This window comes from Rhineura floridana, chromosome 5, assembly GCF_030035675.1.
Source record: "Rhineura floridana isolate rRhiFlo1 chromosome 5, rRhiFlo1.hap2, whole genome shotgun sequence".
NCBI classification, from domain to species: domain Eukaryota; kingdom Metazoa; phylum Chordata; class Lepidosauria; order Squamata; family Rhineuridae; genus Rhineura; species Rhineura floridana.
Genome location: NC_084484.1, coordinates 170,238,269 through 170,257,669, shown reverse-complemented (window position 1 = coordinate 170,257,669; position 19,401 = coordinate 170,238,269). Strand labels below are relative to the sequence as shown.

Genomic DNA, 19,401 nt, shown 5'->3' with positions numbered 1-19,401 from the left:
TCCTCTCTGAGGGCAGGGGGTGAGGTAAGAAGAAGGAAGAAGCCACTGCTGCCCCATTCCACCATATCCCCAAAGCCTGTTGGGGACCTGACAGTAGAGATAGGGAGAAATTTGATTCAGTTTTCATTTAAAAGAGAAGCTATCTGATTTACACCATCCAACACAATACACAGACCAAAACACAATCATCCTTCAAAATTCACACTTCTCTGAATTTTGCAGTGCAGTTTTGTACACAAGTAATGTGTACAACAATGTACATAAAAACACTTGTATTTGTGTCTCTACACCTTGTTCCTCACTCCCACTCCTCGCATGGACGGATTCCTGGTTGCTCATCTGCAATGCCCACTGGCCTGTGTGTGCTGTTTTTTAACACCTGATCGGCACACAATAAGACCATATTCCTCCATGGTTTGATAATGGATGAGGGTGCCGATTTGGTGTGCATTGTTGAGGACAGAAAAGAGAGGCAGGGTCACACATTGTGGAGCTGGATAAAGAATTTGAACTGCGCAGGCAGAGAAAAGGAAACAGATCTCCATTGCTCCTGAGGAAGGATTACTCCAAAACGCGTTGAGCCTTAATAAACCTACCAAGCACCAGACCCTGCCTCTCTTTTCTGTCCATTGCGTGGTGCTTTTCCCTTTTATTTTTGTCTGTGCATTGTTGAGACCTGGATAGCTGAGCTGAGAAGAGTTGATCTGACCCAGCTTTGTCCATCTGGATTCTCGGCACAACTGGGGAGGAGGGCTTGCTGTGGTCTACAGAACTTCCATCTCTGTCACCAGGAAACCACTCTGTCTTGGAGCTGACTGTGGGGGCCTTCACCTGGTGTTGGGCCAAGGATTCAGTAAACTAGGCTTGCTGCTAGTGTATTGTTCACTCTGCTGGCCAGCAACTTCTCTGACCGAGCTAGCAGAGGACATCTTGGCTGTGGTATTGAAGGAGCACAGAGCAATAGTCCTGGGTGATTTCAGTGTCCATGCTGAGGCTGCTTCTAGTGTTCCAGACTTCATGGCCTCCATGACTACCATGGGGTTGTCTCAAGTTGCCACTGGCCTGACTCGTAGGGCAGGGCACACCCTCAACTTGGTTTTCGCTCCAGACGGAGGAAGGGATGGTCTGGAGATGGGGGGGGGTGGATGTCAGGGCCAGACCACTTCATTGTGAAGTTTAGACGTACCGCTCCGATCCTCCCCCACAGGGATGATGGACAGATTAAGATGGTCCACCCTCGGAGACTAATGGAATCCATTGGATTCCTGAATGCCCTGGGGGAGTTCCCAGTACATAGAGCAAGTGACCCTGTTGAAGCCCTTGTCATGCTGTGGAACAATGAGATACATCGGGCACTTAACACGGTTGCCCCTGAGCACCTTCTCCGGCATTGTGGAGCGCAGTTTGCACCTTGGTACACCAGTGAGCTAAGGGCAATGAAACAGGCTGGACGATGACTAGGGCGCAGGTGGTGAAAGACGTGCTGTGAGGCTGATAGGGCTGTGCCTCCTGTGTGGTGGAGAGGGTACTGAAGAAGGCCCAATTCTCTGCCACAATTGCATCCTCAAGTAGCCGTCCAGTGGAGCTTTTCCGTATTGTCAGGGGCCTCTTTACACCAACTCCTGGAAATAAGAGTTTTAGACCCTTCCAAGGCCCAGTGTGAATTGTTTGCAAGGCACTTTGAAGGTGAAGTAGGTCGCCTCCGTAGCAATCTTGATGCCCCATCCACATCTACTGTAGTGCCCATTGAAGTGTCCAGTACAATGTCTGCTGCAACTTCTTGGGATGAGTTTCAGTTGATGCACCCTGATGACATGGACAAGGTGCTTGCGACAATGTGCCCAGCAATGTGTTCTCTTGACCCTTGCCCTTCTTGGCTTGTAAAAGCTTGCCGAGGGGGTCTGACTGAGTGGATCCAGGGTGTGGTCAATGCATCTTTGCGAGAGGGAGTGGTCCCAGCCACCCTGAAAGAGTGCTGACTGCTCCTGAAAAAGCCCATCCTGGACCCATTGGTATGTGACAACTACCGCCTGGTCGCAAATATTCATTTTTTAGGGAAGGTGATCGAGAGGGTTGTGGCTCAGCAATTGCAAGTACTCTTGGATGAAACCGATTATCTTGACTGATTTCAATCTTGGTTCAGGCCTGGTTATGGGACTGAATCGGCCTTGGTCACCTGATGGATGACCTTTCTTGGGAGAAGGATGGGGAATGCGACCCTGTTATTCTTACTTGATCTCTCAGCGGCTTTTGATACCATTGACCATGGTATCTTTCTGAGCCGACTTGGTGAGATGGGTATCGGTAGTACTGTTTTACAGTGATTCAGATCTATCTCCAGGGTCATTTTCAAAGAATAGCTTTTGGTGATTGTCTTTTGGCCCCCTGGCAGTTGTGCTGTGGGATGCCGCAGGGTACCATCTTGTTCCCATGCTGTTTAACATCCATATGAAGCTCTTGGGAACAGTCATGAGGAGATTTGGGGTGAGGTGACACCCAACTCTGTTTCTCTGTTACATCTGAATTGGTGGTGGGCTGGATGAGAGCCAATAAACTGAGTCTGAATCCTAGCAAGACGGAGGTGCTGTGGGTTGGTGGTTCCCAGGTTCAGATAATTGGTCAGTTGGCTGCTTTGGATGGGGTCATACTCCCTCTGAAAGAGCAGGTTCATAGTCTGGGGATGCTCCTGGATACATCTAGGTCTCTGAGGAAGAGATGACCTCAGTGGCTAGGAGTGCCTTTTACCAGCTTCGACTGGTAAGACAGCTGTGACCATTTCTAGACCAGGATAGCCTGACCACTGTTGTCTATGCACTGGTAACCTCCAGGCTGGATTACTGTAATGCACGCTGTGTGATGCTGCCCTTGAGGTTGGTCTGGAAGCTGCAGCTGGTGCAAAATGCGGCGGCATAACTTCTAAGTGGGGCCGGGTATCACCAGAATGTCACTCAGCTGCTGAAAGAATTGCACTGGTTGCCCATTAGCTACCAGGCCAAGTTCAAGGTTCTGGTTTTGGTATACAGCTTGGGACCAGGATACCTAAAAGATTGTCTTACCCGTTATATACCCAGTCGATCACTGTGCTCTGCAGGTGAGGACCTCCTGCAGATGCCATATTATCAGGAGGTTCGTTCTGCACAAGACAGGAAGCAGATCTTTAGTGTTGTCATTTAAGGAACAACTTAAGACAAGGTTGGCAATTAGATCGAATTTATACAAGAAGAGAAGCCAGCAAGGAGAAGGGATGAAGCCAATCAGCTTCCTATTACCCTGAAACTGACACCAACACCAGCGATATTACTTTTCTGCATCATTACACTGCATGGCAACTAAATCTTGTCCCCAGCTTTCCTCTGGGAGGAAAGTAAGACCATTTTATATACTAGGGGATGCAGGGAATTAAAAGCATGTCCATGGCACGTGGTCATGAATGTTTCCAGTAGTTGTTTATGCTTTTGCTTAAAATGTTACATTCACTTGTTTGTTCTGTACATAATCACCTTCACCATGGCTATTCCAGCTTATGAACTTCCTCGGGGCCTCCGGCTAGCCGTTCTCAGAAACAGTGTTTTGGGCTCAACAGACCTCTGCTAAGGCAATTCCTACATGCTGGTGGCAGCCCTGTTCTTGCAAGTGCTCAAACTCCACCTTAGGGCGGACCTTTAGTGTTGTGGCACCTACCCTCTGGAATTCCCTCCCCTTAAATATTAGACAGGCACCATCTCTGTTATCTTTTCATCGCCTACTGAAGACTTTCCTCTTTCAACAAGCCTTTTAAGTGGAGACCTTATCCCAGTCTGTGTATGTATTGGATTTGTTTTTTAAGATATTTTTAAATTTGTGTTTTTAAACATGTTTTTAAGATGATTTGTTTTAACATGTTTTAACACCTTTTGTTTTTAAGATGTTTTAAAGTGCTTTTAGTGAATATGTTTGATGCCCTGGGCTCCTTCTGGGAGGAAGGATGGGATAATAATAATAATAATAATAATAATAATAATACATTTTCATGTCTGAAGCAGAAATTAGGAGGTCTCAATGGCTCCATATGTATAATTCCAGACTGCTAGTAGGCATAATGGCTGTGTGAAGCTTCCACATAGCTTACAGAAATGCATTATACTGTGGAAAATTGGTTTGCAAAACTGTGTATATTAGTAAAATTACATAGAAATATGTTTGTAGTAGGGAAAATGTACAGTAAAATGCTGGTGAGTTCTCAAAGAACTCAAAGGTGAAATCGCTGATCTGCTAACTAAAATATGTAACTTGTCCCTGGGGTCCTCCTCCGTGCCTGAGGACTGGAAAGTGGCAAATGTAACGCCAATCTTCAAAAAGGGATCCAGAGGGGATCCCGGAAATTACAGGCCAGTTAGCTTAACTTCTGTCCCTGGAAAACTGGTAGAAAGTATTATTAAAGCTAGATGAACTAAGCACATAGAAGAACAAGCCTTGCTGAAGCAGAGCCAGCATGGCTTCTGCAAGGGAAAGTCCTGTCTCAGTAACCTATTAGAATTCTTTGAGAGTGTCAACAAGCATATAGATAGAGGTGATCCAGTGGACATAGTGTACTTAGACTTTCAAAAAGCGTTTGACAAGGTACCTCACCAAAGGCTTCTGAGGAAGCTTAGCAGTCATGGAATAAGAGGAGAGGTCCTCTTGTGGATAAGGAATTGGTTAAGAAGCAGAAAGCAGAGAGTAGGAATCAACGGACAGTTCTCCCAATGGAGGGCTGTAGAAAGTGGAGTCCCTCAAGGATCGGTATTGGGACCTGTACTTTTCAACTTGTTCATTAATGACCTAGAATTAGGAGTGAGCAGTGAAGTGGCCAAGTTTGCTGACGACACTAAATTGTTCAGGGTTGTTAAAACAAAAAGGGATTGCGAAGAGCTCCAAAAAGATCTCTCCAAACTGAGTGAATGGGCGGAAAAATGGCAAATGCAATTCAATATAAACAAGTGTAAAATTATGCATATTGGTGCAAAAAATCTTAATTTCACATATACGCTCATGGGGTCTGAACTGGCGGTGACCGACCAGGAGAGAGACCTCGGGGTTGTGGTGGACAGCACGATGAAAATGTCGACCCAGTGTGCGGCAGCTGTGAAAAAGGCAAATTCCATGCTAGCAATAATTAGGAAAGGTATTGAAAATAAAACAGCCGATATCATAATGCCGTTGTATAAATCTATGGTGCGGCCGCATTTGGAATACTGTGTACAGTTCTGGTCGCCTCATCTCAGAAAGGATATTATAGAGTTGGAAAAGGTTCAGAAGAGGGCAACCAGAATGATCAAGGGGATGGAGCGACTCCCTTACGAGGAAAGGTTGCAGCATTTGGGGCTTTTTAGTTTAGAGAAAAGGCGGGTCAGAGGAGACATGATAGAAGTGTATAAAATTATGCATGGCATTGAGAAAGTGGATAGAGAAAAGTTCTTCTCCCTCTCTCATAATACTAGAACTCGTGGACATTCAAAGAAGCTGAATGTTGGAAGATTCAGGACAGACAAAAGGAAGTACTTCTTTACTCAGCGCATAGTTAAACTATGGAATTTGCTCCCACAAGATGCAGTAATGGCCACCAGCTTGGATGGCTTTAAAAGAAGATTAGACAAATTCATGGAGGACAGGGCTATCAGTGGCTACTAGCCATGATGGCAGTGCTCTGCCACCCTAGTCAGAGGCAGCATGCTTCTGAAAACCAGTTGCCGGAAGCCTCAGGGGGGGAGAGTGTTCTTGCACTGGGGTTCTGCTTGCGGGCTTCCCCCAGGCACCTGGTAGGCCACTGTGAGAACAGGATGCTGGACTAGATGGGCCACTGGCCTGATCCAGCAGGCTCTTCTTATGTTCTTATGGTGTACTGTATGTTCATGAGTACATTTTAAAAATAATCACAAACTGATGTGGAAATATGGAGAACTGAAATTAAGACTGGAAAAATTAGAACCATCAAAATTGACAGATACATCCATCCTGACCTGACGGACGGTTTCAAACAGTTGATGGGAACATAGGAAGCTGCCTTATACTGAGTCAGACTATTGGTCCATCTGAAAGGGGAGGATCTGCAGCAAAAGCTTTCCATTAGCTTACTGGGAGGGGCAAGGCAGCAGCAATGGCAGAGCTGCACAGACACACCACTGAGTCATAGCTTCCTTGATTTTAAGTACAGACCTTATCCCAGTCTGCATCTGTATTGGAATAACATTTTAAGATCTTTTAAAAGATTTTTTTAAAAAGATTTTTTAAAGATGTTTTGTTTTAATATGTTGTAAAGATGTTTTGTTTTAATATGTTGTAAAGTCTGTTTTTATGATGTTTTAGAGTGTTTTTAGTGTTTTTGTTTGCCATCCTGGGCTCCTACTCAGAGGAAGCATATAAATTACAAATTTACTAATGTAGATATAAATTTCATTAATAAATCATAAATAATTAGGGAAAGGTACTGATGAAATTAGGCAGAAATTGAGGCCAGTTCCAGGTTTGAGCTCCCAGTTAATGCCTCCAGTTGACACCAACTGGGAGAGTTGATGCCTCTTCCAAGCAGCAAGGGTTTGATCTGGGAAACTGTTTCCCTTTTCAGTTACCCACATGTCCCTGGAGTGATGCTACACTGGGTGCTCTGGGATTCAATGGGAAAATTTTAATGGCTGGGAGTTTTTCAAGACCAAGGCATTACCACAGCAGGAAGGCCAAAGCTGTTCATGATTGCTGGGTGCTGACACCCTGCAGAAAACATTGCTGGTCTCATGAACAGGGATGTGAAAAAGCATTGTTTTCCATTCTGCCCTGTATTCATCACATGCAGCACTGTTTCTGCTCCGCTGCAATTAGTCTTCACCAAAAATTACATTATCCGTCTCGTTACTGAAATTACAGTAATGCCCCACTTAACAAAATACATGTGTTCCTGGACATTACTTCTTCAACAGAAACTTTGGTGCCAGTGGTGGGAATAACATGGAAAGAATAGGAGGTTCCTACACCACAAAAAAAAAGAGCAGTTCAATGTATTTCAGCAAAATTTTATTATTCAAAACTAACAATACGCGTGTCTGAAATGAAACAGCTAGGTCAGGTAAGCCTTGCATACAGACCACGAAGGCTTCTTCCAAAATGTATCCAGGGATGCCTGCCTTCTTTTTTTTCCCTTTTATCATGTAGCATCTTGCTATAGCAATTCAAAGCTTTGAGCAGAGTTCTCCTCTCTGTACACTCAAGCAGGCAGGCAAGGGGCAGCCACCCTCACCCTGTGCTTGGTCTCTCTCTCTCTGTCTGCCATCCTCCCCTACACTCGAGCAGACATGTCTGCAGTAAACAGTGCTTCCAGGGTACCTGAAGCACTGTTTACCATGGAGACGACTGCGCCACATCACAAGGAGCTTCATTCCAGCCACATGTGAGAGAGCTGCCTGCAGCAGCTGCAGTCCAGTAGATAAGGAGCCACATTCTGACTATTCTGCCCCACCCCACCACAAAAAGACTCTGATAAAAGAAGCTTATTTCCTGGAGGATTTGTTAACGGAGGTATTCCATCCCATTCATTTCATTTGGGAGAAAATACAATACATACGGGAGGACAACATAATCAGCCGCACAGTGTTTGCAGGCTGAAAGCAACAACAATAATAATCAGTCATATTTGCTGAATTGATTTCTGTTCTGGACATGGAATGAAGGAGCAAACGTCAGCAATTTCGTCTCCCATTTCCATTTTCGCCGGAATTCTCTGGCACGCCTACTTATCAATCAGGAAGTAGATGTTGCTTGAATTCAACAAAGGTGTAGTCAGATGAAGTTGCTCACAAATTTTAATGTAGAACAAATAACAAAAGCAGCAGGTTCAGTAAGCTTGGTATTTTGCCATACCCCATGCAGTGAAACAGATACAGAGAAGGCAAGGGTTGCATGCCGTGATAGTCAAGAAGTTGAGATGTCAGTTTAAAAGCATTGAAGACCTCCATGGTTAATTGTCTCATGAGTGAGTGCAAGGAGTGTGTCAGTGCTATCAAAAAAGGCAATAAAATTCTGTGAGTATAGCCAAACTAAAAGCATGCATTGGCGCTTCCAGACTGTTGCTGTTTTTAGGTGGGATTCGTTCACCTACTGGCAAATTCAAGTTATGCAGTTATAGTTTAGAGGTCTTGTTCATGAGACCCTCTTCCCGAAAAGATCGGCCTTTTTTCAATAAGGAAAGATTTGGGATAATGCACTAGGAAGTGTGCAATAACACTTGATTTTGTGCAACATCATCTAACATCCTCACAAACACATCAGAATGAATGCTCATTGAATAGCCAGTGTTATTTCATCTCCCTGCAAACAAATTAGGAAAATAACCAGGTCATCTGGAAGCACCTATTGGGTCAGGGTAGTCACAGTATAGCCTGGGACCATGTGTATTCAGGTCTCAGAGCCCTCTTGAGAACATCATCAACCCACTTGATTGGTAGGCAGCATGGATGAATTGAATTGGACAGTTCTGATACCAAAAGCCTGCCCTTCCATCCTTCTTGCCTGATCAGCAAAACAATAGCCTTTGCCTAATGCACTCCAGCTTCTGTAGCAAGCTGCAATTCTAGCAACCAACCTCAGGCACCTCTGGGCTGAGAACACACCCTCCAGGTATAGATCTGCATGTTGGTGTTTGCTCTGGCAGACATACACTGGCGTACCCGACCGTAGTCACTCCCTTGCTTTGCACCTTGCCAAGAATAACGCAACTCACGTGTAGAAATATACGGTCTTTTATCAGCAGAATAACATAAAGCAGTTCCAGCATCGAATACACAAGTTACACAGTCCATCTTTCTCCTCTTTACTTCCCCACATACCAAAAACACATCCTTTTCTTTTCCTGTCTTTATAGCCCATCACGGTCATTTAGTCATTTAGTCATGAGGTGATTTAGGGTCTGCACCTGTATCGCCTGAGGGTCTTGATTTACTCTTTACTGTCAGTTAACCCTTTCAGGGCTGGTTTTCCTCCTTTGTGAAATGTACATGCTAACGCTGCATACAAAAACCCAACCTGGCTTGGTCCTGGCAACATGGTAGAAAGTTATGAGTGAACATGTCTGTCATTAACTGTCCCGGTTATTATGTCTCTGTGCTACCTGAGTAGTAGTATATCTCTGAATAGTTGTTGGGGGGACAACAGGGGGAGAGGACAGATGCCCCTGTGCCCTCCTTGTGGGCTTCCCAGGAGACAACTGGTTGGGCACTCTGTGAAAAAAAAAGGTTGTGTTTGATGTAGCGCTAAATTGAACCTTCTGTCAGTGCAAGGTTATTGTTTTTTCTGTCTTCCTCCTGTGCGTCCTCTAAATCTGTTCTGGGAGTTCCCCCATCCTCTGGAGCAGATTTGGAAATGGCACAAGCCACATACAGGGGGAGGAGGTGTGGAATCCCTTTGCACTATTATTCCTATTCTTATTTTTCTTCTTGTTATTGTTATTGTTATTGCATTTATATCCTGCCTTTCCTCCAAGGAGCTCAAGGTAGCTTACATGGTTCTCTCCCTCTCCTTTTATCCACAAAACAACCCTGCAAGATAGGTTAGGCTGAGAGGCAGTGACTGGCCCAAGGTCACCCAGTGAGTTTCATGTCTGAAGTTCTAGTTGAAGTCGTTCCATTAGGGCAAGAATTTAGTTGAATACCACACATAGGATGCTGCTGCTAGCTACAGGCTTCAGTTTGATTCTTCATTTACTTACGAGTGCAAAATCAGCAGGTTGCCAAAACCTTGAGATGCCACCCCATATCTGATGTGCTGGGTCAAAAGTTGTTGCATGCACAATTATGGCAAAATTCACTTGTTGCACAAGACTGAGGAAAGAAGAGGAAAATGCAGTTGCTTGCTTCAATAAAAATTAAAGGCTGCATATTAACTACTGGAAGGACAACATGCATGCTTCAACTGAGGTTAGTCATGGATTCAGTCTTTTATAGAATAGTGTCAGTAGATGCTCTGAACAAGGAAATGTTGGCAGATATATCTGCCTGTAGTTTCCTGTGAATGCTGCCTTGGATCCTGAGAACTATGCATGGAAGGAAGCTCACGAAGGAGGACTTTCCCATCCCCTCTCTCTCCCCCCGCAGTCTCCTGCACTCCTATAAAGACACTAATGAAGGCTCTTAAACAACGTGCGATGGGGCACAATAGATTGCAGTGGGAAGAAGGATTTGCCTGAAATCAGGTGGAAGCACTTTGCTTAAGCAGACAGTGGGTTGCAGGGGGCAAGCTCCCTTTGAGCTTCCTTTTGTTTAGTTTTAGGACCTGAGCCATTTTATGGTAAAATTGCAATAACAAAATAATCATCATAATCATCAAAGTGACAAATAATGACAATAATGTTGACTTTTCCCCGTTTTCCCCCCTTTTTCCATTCAACGCATTTCAGGGGAACTCAAAACTTTAGCTCCATTAGACCGCGAGAAGATCCCTGTGTACAGCTTGATCGCCAGAGCAACAGATGGAGGAGGCAGGTTCTGCCAGTCTGAAATTCATCTTGTTCTGGAAGACGTCAATGATAATCCACCAGTGTTTTCTTTTGACCGTTACACAGCATGTGTCTATGAGAACACCGCCACTAAAGCTTTGCTGACAAGAGTCCAAGCCAACGATCCTGATGTAGGTAAGTTGGTAAGACTCCAAAGAATACTTGCCACAAATATTTCCTACGTAGGTGAGATTTGGCAGGACCTATTCTTTACCTCCATTGTTCTAATTTCTGCTTTCTACCTTAATGCTGGTACATAAGAAGCTGCCTTATACTGAATCAGACCATTGGTCCACCTAGCTCCGTATTGTCTATACCGAGGGTGGGGTGTCTCCAGCCTGTGGGTTAATCTTGGTGGTCCAAGTTGGCCCCATCCACCTGTCGAAGTTGGTCTTCAGGGGTGGAAGAGATAAAATTCTGGCCCAGGAAGGATTACATTATCTGTTAGAGGCCCTCCGGCTCTCACAGAGGACATTCCCATCCTTCCCTAGAAGTGCTGAGGATTGAACCTGGCACCTTCTGCATGCAAAAGCAGATGCTCTACCACTGAGCTACAGTTTGTGCTAAAACAAACATGAAATGCAGCATATGACTGTGACGGGATTTGAACACAGAACTTCCAAGTACACATGAGATTCTTATTTTCAAGTCTGAACTTCCATGATGAGTTCTGACTACAAAAACTGAAGTCTTGATTTCTAAACTAAGCTTTCATAACTTTGAATTCAGCTGAGATTTTTATTTTGAAACCCTAAGCCTCAGAAGTATAGTAGGGATGTGTCATTTTGATGTTGATGTTTAGATCTCAAATTCAGAATTTCTAGCATTTAGGAATGCAAATACTACATGCATGCAAACATTTACTGCAGCTTCCTGGCCCCCAATACACACACACTATAGTTCTCCCCTTTTAATATTCTTTGGGACATTTGATGTCCAAAGTAAGTGATTATGGCAGTGGGGGAGAAAAGCTTAAGAGTCAGCAGTTTTTATGGTAATGATTACGAGTACAGACATCACTTGAAGCTTTCATTCTATAATTTTCAACCTGCAGACCTTCAATTCTCCATACTGATTAGCTATTAGGGTCAAATGCTAGTAATGCAAAATGCTAGTAATGAAACATGACAGTATTGATGTGTGGATATTAAAAGAGAGTTCTCTTGATTCAGCTCTCTACTAATCTTGCTATAAATCTCAACATACTGAAGATATGAAGCCATCATACACTCTTAGCATTTGCAACATGCCTTGTACTTAGTTTTATTATGTGCTTTAAAAGTTTATTTCCATTACAAAAAAGTAGGGAGGGACAGAGTGAAGAGGGCAGCATGTAATAATTAGGTTGGGAAAAGTTTGTGGATTTTTTAAGACACACAAAATTGGAAGTATCCAATGAAAAAGACGAAAACAGAGAACAAAAGAAAAGCCTGCTGGATCAGGCCAATGGCCCATCTAGTCCAGCACCCTGTTCTTGCAGTAGCCAACCAGTTTACTATGGGAAACCCACAAGCAGGGCCTGCGCACAAGAGCAGTCTCCCCTCTGTGTCTACTGGCAACTGGTTTTCAAAAGCATGCAGCCTCTGACTATGGTGACAAAGCACAGCCATCATGGCCATTACCCATTGTCAGCCTTACCCTCCACGAGTTTGTCTAATTCTCTTTTAAATTAATCCAAGTCGGTGGCCATCACTGACACTTGTGGGAGCAAATTCCATAGTTTAACTATGTGCTGCACAAAGAAGTATTTTCTTTTGTTTGTCCTGAATCTTCTGACACTCAGCTTCACTGAATGTGCAGGAGTTTTGGTATTATAAGACTGGGAGAAAAACTTTTCTCTATCCACTTTCTCCATGGCATGCATAATTTTATACACTTCAATCATTTCACCTTTTACTCGCCTTTCCTCTAAACTGACCCCCCCCCATGTTGCAACCTTTCCTCATAGGGGAGTTGCTCCATCCCCTTGATCATTTTGGTGGGCCTTTTCTGAACCTTTTCCAACTCTACAACATCCTTTTTGAGGTGAGGCAACCAGAACTGAGGCAAGAGATCCAATCTCAAGATACTGAAGAAAGGGTAATGGATTTTTTTGTTGATGCCCGTTTCATCCAGAACAGGTTTTCCTCAGGGGCTTTTCAACAAGAAATGGGACAACATTGTTATTGAGAGTGGATTTTTGTGGATAATGAGGGTTGTATAAATATGTTACTTTTAGCATTGTATTTTAAGATGTGTATGTGGTTATTTATTGTTTGTTGTTTCATTGCTTATAGAAAAGCCTCTCCTCACCTTTTCTCTCTTTCTGTGGAGAGAAAATACAACCAATTCCAAAGAATGTCAAACCCGCTATAAGATATGCTATATGTTTCTCCTCATTACATCTCAAACCAATACAAATGGATCCCTTATGGCAGCTCCATGTGGAACAGATGCTAAAATGAAATATTCCAAATCCTCACTGACAAATAAAAATTCAAGCTATCCGTAACTCCAGATTTATATGTCATATAACCCACCAATGGCTCGTCTCAAATTGAGGCCATGGGGAACTCTGGCGATACGAATAAATAAAAGTAATGATAGATGATAAAGCTATCACTTCAATGTATTCGTAATGACTTCTGAACGCTGGGCAACATATCCTCTGTGTATCAAACTGGCAGATAATAAAATCATCATTTCAATGCCACATACTTTTAATGACTTTTATATGTTTAGAAATATATCCTGTGTGTATCGACTCAGTAGATGATTTTAAAAAAATTATTTAAATATTACTGTCTTGGTTGAATCAGGAAGGGGTATTTTTTTTAAAAAAGGCCTTCTTCCTTAGAGGGTGATCTACTCTTTCATAATTCAATTTAAACGGGAGTCCATGTTTTGTTTTTGTGATTGCTCATTATGATTATGGTTGGAGAAAAGGGAGTGCCCCAGATCCCACTGGGGAGGCGGCTGTACTTCTGCCATGTCAAGAAGAAAACTATTTTCCGTAGCTTTTGATCACCTTAAAAAAATAAATACAGTGCTTTCTTGACACTGCAAAAAGATGTAAAATACTGACACAAAATTTTAAATTAACAGCATATGCCTGGAAGGAAGATCAGTAGCTCTGGTGTGTGATTAATGTCAAGCTTGTAGTTTCTGCTTTCAAACAATGGGGCTACAATTATGCAACGGCCTTCAGTACATTACAGCAATCTTCTTTGTTTGCTGTTTCTTTTGCTGGACTGTACAAATAAAAACGCCAGCCTGGGAACATATATGGCTTTGTTTTGGCATTTGTGTTTAATTAGGTTTCAACTAGCTGTCCTGGTACAGTGGAAACAGAGTTGGCAATCACAGGGTACTTTCCCTGCAGGCCTGGAGTCAACTTCAGCATGTAGCTCTCTATAATTCACCAAGTGGCTGTGGTAGGCTCTTTTGTTTAGCAGACTTCTCAAGCCCTGAATGTCACAGTGAAGGATGGGCATCCCTCTCCATGAAGGGGAACCAGGTACAACAGCACGCTTTGAAATAAGAGCAGTTCCGAGTGGCAGCTTCCCTTACAATAGCAATGCCAAACACAAAGTGGAGCAGAGAGTGCCTCCAAGGAGCTGCCATTGCTAGCTTTGAACTGTGAGCAGTTTCTGTGTTGCACCATGGTAGTCCAACTATTGTTGTTGTTGTTAGCCCAAGGCAGCAAACAAAAACACTAAAAATGCCCTGAAAAATCTTAAAAACAGACTCTAATGTATATTTTAAAAAATCTTTAAAAACATCTTAAAATCTTTTTTTAAAATCTTAAAAAATATCTTAACAGCAATTCCAGAACAGATGCAGACTGGGATAAGGTCTCTGCTTAAAAGGCTTGTTGAAAGAGGAAGGTCTTCAGTAGGCTCTGAAAAGATAACAAGATGGTACCTGTCTAATATTTAAGGGGAGGGAATTCCACAGGGTAGGTGCCGCCACACTAAATGTCCATTTCCTATGTTGTGCAGAACGGACCTCCTGACAAAATGGTATCTGCAGGAGACCCTCATCTGCACAGCGCAGTGATCAACTGGGTATATAAGGGGTAAGATAGTCTTTCAGGTATCCTGGTCCCGAGCTGTATAGGGCTTTTTATACCAAAACTAGAACCTTGAACTTGGCCCGGTAGCAAATGGACAGCCAGTGCAATTCTTTCAGCAGTGGGGTGACATGTTGGTGATACCCTGCCCCAGTGAGCAGTCTCGCCACTGCATTTTGCACCAGCTGCCACTTCCGGACCACCCTCAAGGGCAGCCCCACATAGAGTGCATTACAGTAATCCAGCCTGGAGGTTACCAGTGCGTGGACAACAATGATCAGGTTATCCCTGTCCAGAAACGGCCACACCTGTCTTGCCAGCCGAAGCTGGTAAAAGGCACTTCTAGCCACTGACGTCACCTAGGCCTCTAGCAACAAAGATGAATTGAGGAGCACCCCCAGACTATGAGCCTACAGTTTCAGAGGGAGTACGACCCCATTGAAAGCTGACAGCTGACCAATTATCAGAACTCTGGAACCACCAACCCGCAGCACCTCCCTCTTGCTAGGATCAGACTCAGTTTATTGGTCCTCCTCCAGGCAAGCACCAAGTCCAGAGCTTGCATGGCCTCTCTCGATTCAGATGTTACAGAGAAATAGAGCTGGGCATCGTCAGCATACTACTGACACCTTGCCCCAAATCTAATGACTGCTCCCAAGGACTTCATATAAATGTTAAGCAGCATTGAGGACAAGATGGTACCCTGCAGCACTCCATAGCACAACCAAGGAGCTGAAAGACAATCACCCAATGCTATTCTCTGAAAATAACTCTCCAATACTTATCTCATCAAGTCAGCTCAGAAGGATGTCATGGTCAATGGTATCAAAAGCCGCTGAGAGATCAAGTAAGAATAACAGGGTCACACTCCCCCTGTCCTTCTGATAAAGGTCATCCATGAGGGCGACCAAGGCTAATTCAGTCCCATAACCAGTCCTGAACCCAGATTCGAATGGCTCAAGATAACCAAGGGTACTTGCAATTGCTGAGCCACAACCTTCCCTAAAAAGAGGGTATTTGCGACCAGGCAGCAGTTGTCACAAACCAATGGGTCCAGGGTAGGCTTTGTCAGGAGCTGTCAGACCATCGCCTCTTTCAGGGTGGCTCCCTCTTGTTAAGATGTGTTGGCCACACCCTAGATCTACTCAGTCAGACCCCTTCGGCAAGCTTTAATAAGCCAAGAAGTGCAAGGATCGAGACGACACTTTGCTGGCTGCATCGTCACAAGTACCTAGTCATAAGACCATAAGAAGAGTCTGCTGGATCAGGCAAATAGCCCATCTAGTCCAGCATCTTGTTCTCAGAGTGTCCAACCAGTCTATTCAGTGTAAACCGTAGAGGAGATCTCAGCTTGAAAAATCAGTCACTCTTTATAGATATGAGTGTGACATGTTATTCTACATCCCCCCTTTTTTTTCCTATCCAGCTTTCTCCCACAGCGAGTTTTGTCTGTCTCCCTTGCCCCTTACAGCAGGGGCAGCGATTTTTTGTATTCTGTTTGTCTTTCTTCCTCCTGCTGGGTTTGTAATTAAAATGTTTTCTTAATAGTCATTGCCAGACAGCCTGAGACATTTTGGTACCTGAGGCATAAAATCCAAATGCTTCCCCTCTCGTGTGATAATAAAAACGATATTCAGAATAATTGACAATTTGCTATACCATGGACTGCGAAAAAGACAAATAATTGGGTGTTAGAACAAATTAAACCAGAACTATCACTACAAGCTAAAATGATGAAACTGAGGTTATCATACTCTGGACACATCATGAGAAGACAGGATTCATTAGAAAAGATAATAATGCTGGGAAAAACAGAAGGGAGTAGAAAAAGAGGAAGGCCAAACAAGAGATGGATTGAGATGGATGGAAGCCACAGACCTGAACTTACAAGATCTGAACAGGGTGGTTCATGACAGATGCTCTTTGAGGTCACTGATTCATAGGGTCGCCATAAGTCGTAGTCGACTTGGAGGCACATAACAACAACAACAGTTCTCGAAATTCTACTGCCTGAGGGAGACCACTTCATCTTGCCTAATAGTTGGGCCAGCCCTGACAACAGGGATTTAGAGGTGTGCTTACCCAGCTCCAGTGACTGATTGGCCTATAGTACCAGCGCTGTTCAAGTGTTGAGGTCGAACACATGAGGGCAAAATGTGCACACTGGCCCCATCCACGCCCACCATGTTTACATGAAGGTCTGAAGGAGGCCTCTAAGCACATCATCAGGGTTCCTGATCAGAAGGAGGCTTTTCAATGCATTTAGCTGAACACACTTAGAAGCTCCCTTCAGACCTTCCAGCGTAACATGGGAAGGTCAGGTGGTGCAGTGCTTGCCACGGTGCATGCAGGATTCTTCGGACAGAATTAGCACACATAATTCTACCTCCATACACACCTTTGGCCCTCTTATGTTCTGGGAGAATGCCTGAAGAGGGCTACTGTGTTGGAGTTAACTGGGGATGGGCATCCCAAGTGGTACAGGGGACAGAGCCCTACTTGAGGAGATTACAAGCTGTCAGTTCCCCCTCCCCCATCTCTGGCAATCAGCGTAGTCTAAAGCAGGCCAAAAGTTCTGGATCTGATGAGCAGCACATTCCAAGATAAGCAAAAGGTCAGGATCTAGAGGCAGGGTGGGGAGAGTGGCAATCATTTTCTCAATCTGGCATATTCTCTCACTAGTAGACATGTTGCTCAAGCTGAAAACCAAGCTCCCTCAATCACCTGACTAGATGTTGAGTCAGCTGACAGAGCTCATAATGCTGCCTAGGTGGCATCTCTAGATACCACAGTGCAACCTATAGCTCCTTCAGCTGCCTCAGTGGTATAGGAGCCTGACCTCTGGGAGTCCCACTTTGATACCATGCCCCTCCCGCCAAGCCCCTTACACACTCTATTGATATTCTATTCCTCCTGGTGCCTTTATTGACATCTTGTGATCTCCAGATAAAGACTTACCTTTCCCCCCAGGATTTTAATGGACAAGGGTGATATTGTTTTGTCAATAACTACTATTAACTGTACCTTAAATAACAACTTCCATTATTAGTATGCTGCCAAAGCTTCATGGCTCTTTGGGTGTTGTTGTTATTTTAATGTTTTGTTTTCATGGTATGATGTGTTTATTTTTGTTTTTAACAAAACCTTCAGATAACAAGCAATTAACAAATCTAAATAATAATAACAACAACCATTTTCAGTGTTGCTGTGTTCTTTTTTAAATATCCTAAGGCAAATTTAGTTTGGTCTCATCTTATGTGATGCTGAAAATTTATTATTATTATTATTATTATTATTATTATTATTATTTAAGGCATTTATATACCACTCTTCGGGTGGACCTCACAAAGCAGCTTACATTTATTTATTTATAAAAATATTTATATACCGCTAGTCATTTTTTAAAAAAAACACACAAAGTGGTTTACAACATATATAAACACAGAATACATCCACATAAAAATTTTAAATCAGAAATCAGTTAACTAACTCTTGAGGAAATGCATTTTCTCAATTGCCTGCATAAGTCTGATTACATAGAGAAGTTTCCAGCAGGCATTTGAAAATCAGAACCGAAGGTGCCAGCTAAAGCTCCATTGGCAGAGCATTCCAGAGGACAGGGCTGATGGTGCTAAAGTCTTGAGTTCTTCTTGTCAGATGAGCCTCACCAACTCAGGGGATGACCAACGCTGTTCTGACAGATGATCTCAGTGACCGAGCAGGGTTGTAAGGGTTCAGGTGGTCCCTAAGGTACCTAAGTTGCTCAGGGCTTGATAAATTCAAATTAAGTTATCTGCATCTGTGTTGAAATTGTTTTTAATGATGTTTTTTAAGCTTTTTTAAAAAGATGTGTTTAAAGATGTTTTAATATGTTTTTAAAGATGTTTTGTTTTATTGTATTTTAAAGTCTGTTTTTACGATGCTTTTTGTGTTTTTTGTGTTTCGTTTGTTGCCCTGGGCTCCTATTGGGAGGAAGGGCGGGATATAAAATAAATACCTGCCTGCTGGGATCCATTTTTCCCAGGGCCAAAATTACCACATTGTCCACTGCATCATATTGTCTGTCTTAATGAGATCTTCTGTTTCTCTCTCTTTTTTCCTTTTTAGGTGTGAATAGAAAAATTGTCTATTCTCTAGCAGACTCTTCGGAAGGCTTTTTCTCTGTCGACAGATCCTCAGGAATCATCATTTTGGAACATCCTCTGGACAGAGAACTCCAGCCTTCTTATAATGTCACTGTCAAAGCCTCTGACCAGAGCATTGTGCAGACCTTGTCGTCATTTGCCATGGTTACAATTACTGTTCTGGACATTAACGACAACCCTCCTGTCTTTGAGAGAAGGGACTACCTTGTTTCAGTACCTGAGGACGCCTCGCCCAGTGCTGAAGTACTCTCTGTTTTTGCCACAAGCAAAGACATTGGTACAAATGCAGAGATCACATACAGTATCAGGTCTGGGAATGAAAAAGGGAAATTCAGGATCAATTCAAAGACAGGTATGTAAAGAACAAAAAAATATAATGCAAATTGAAAAGTATATAAAAAATATTTTCTTGTGTTGAGAGCCATTGTGTTGGACTAGGACCTGGGACCAGGGTTCAAGTCCCCACTCAGCCATGAAGCTTGCTGGGTGATCTTGGGCCACTCACAGGCTCTCAGCCTAACCTACCTCACAGGATTGTTTTGAGGATAAAATGGGTAGAGGAAGAACCATGGGCACCATTTTTGAGCTCTTGGGGGAAGACGTGGGATACAAATGTAATAAATCAATAAAATAAATGCATTTATTTCTTTTTTCTGTAGTTTATATCCTGAAGGTTCAAGAAAGTAAAATGAGGTGTAGAAAATATA

General features: G+C 43.3%; 1 protein-coding gene across 13 annotated transcripts in view; it reads left to right on the top strand.

Annotated features, from left to right (window-relative positions):
* The window catches only part of FAT3 (FAT atypical cadherin 3), a 697,764-nt gene that overhangs the window by 592,382 nt on the left and 85,981 nt on the right, over positions 1–19,401 (top strand). For 12 of the 13 annotated variants that reach the window (XM_061628858.1, XM_061628860.1, XM_061628859.1 and 9 more), the window contains 2 exons: positions 10,400–10,633; positions 18,657–19,046. In XM_061628858.1, coding sequence (XP_061484842.1) covers positions 10,400–10,633; positions 18,657–19,046 — 624 coding nt within the window. Of the gene's footprint in view, positions 1–10,399; positions 10,634–12,774; positions 13,181–18,656; positions 19,047–19,401 lie in introns of those variants that run through there. The other variant, XM_061628866.1, reaches the window with a different exon arrangement.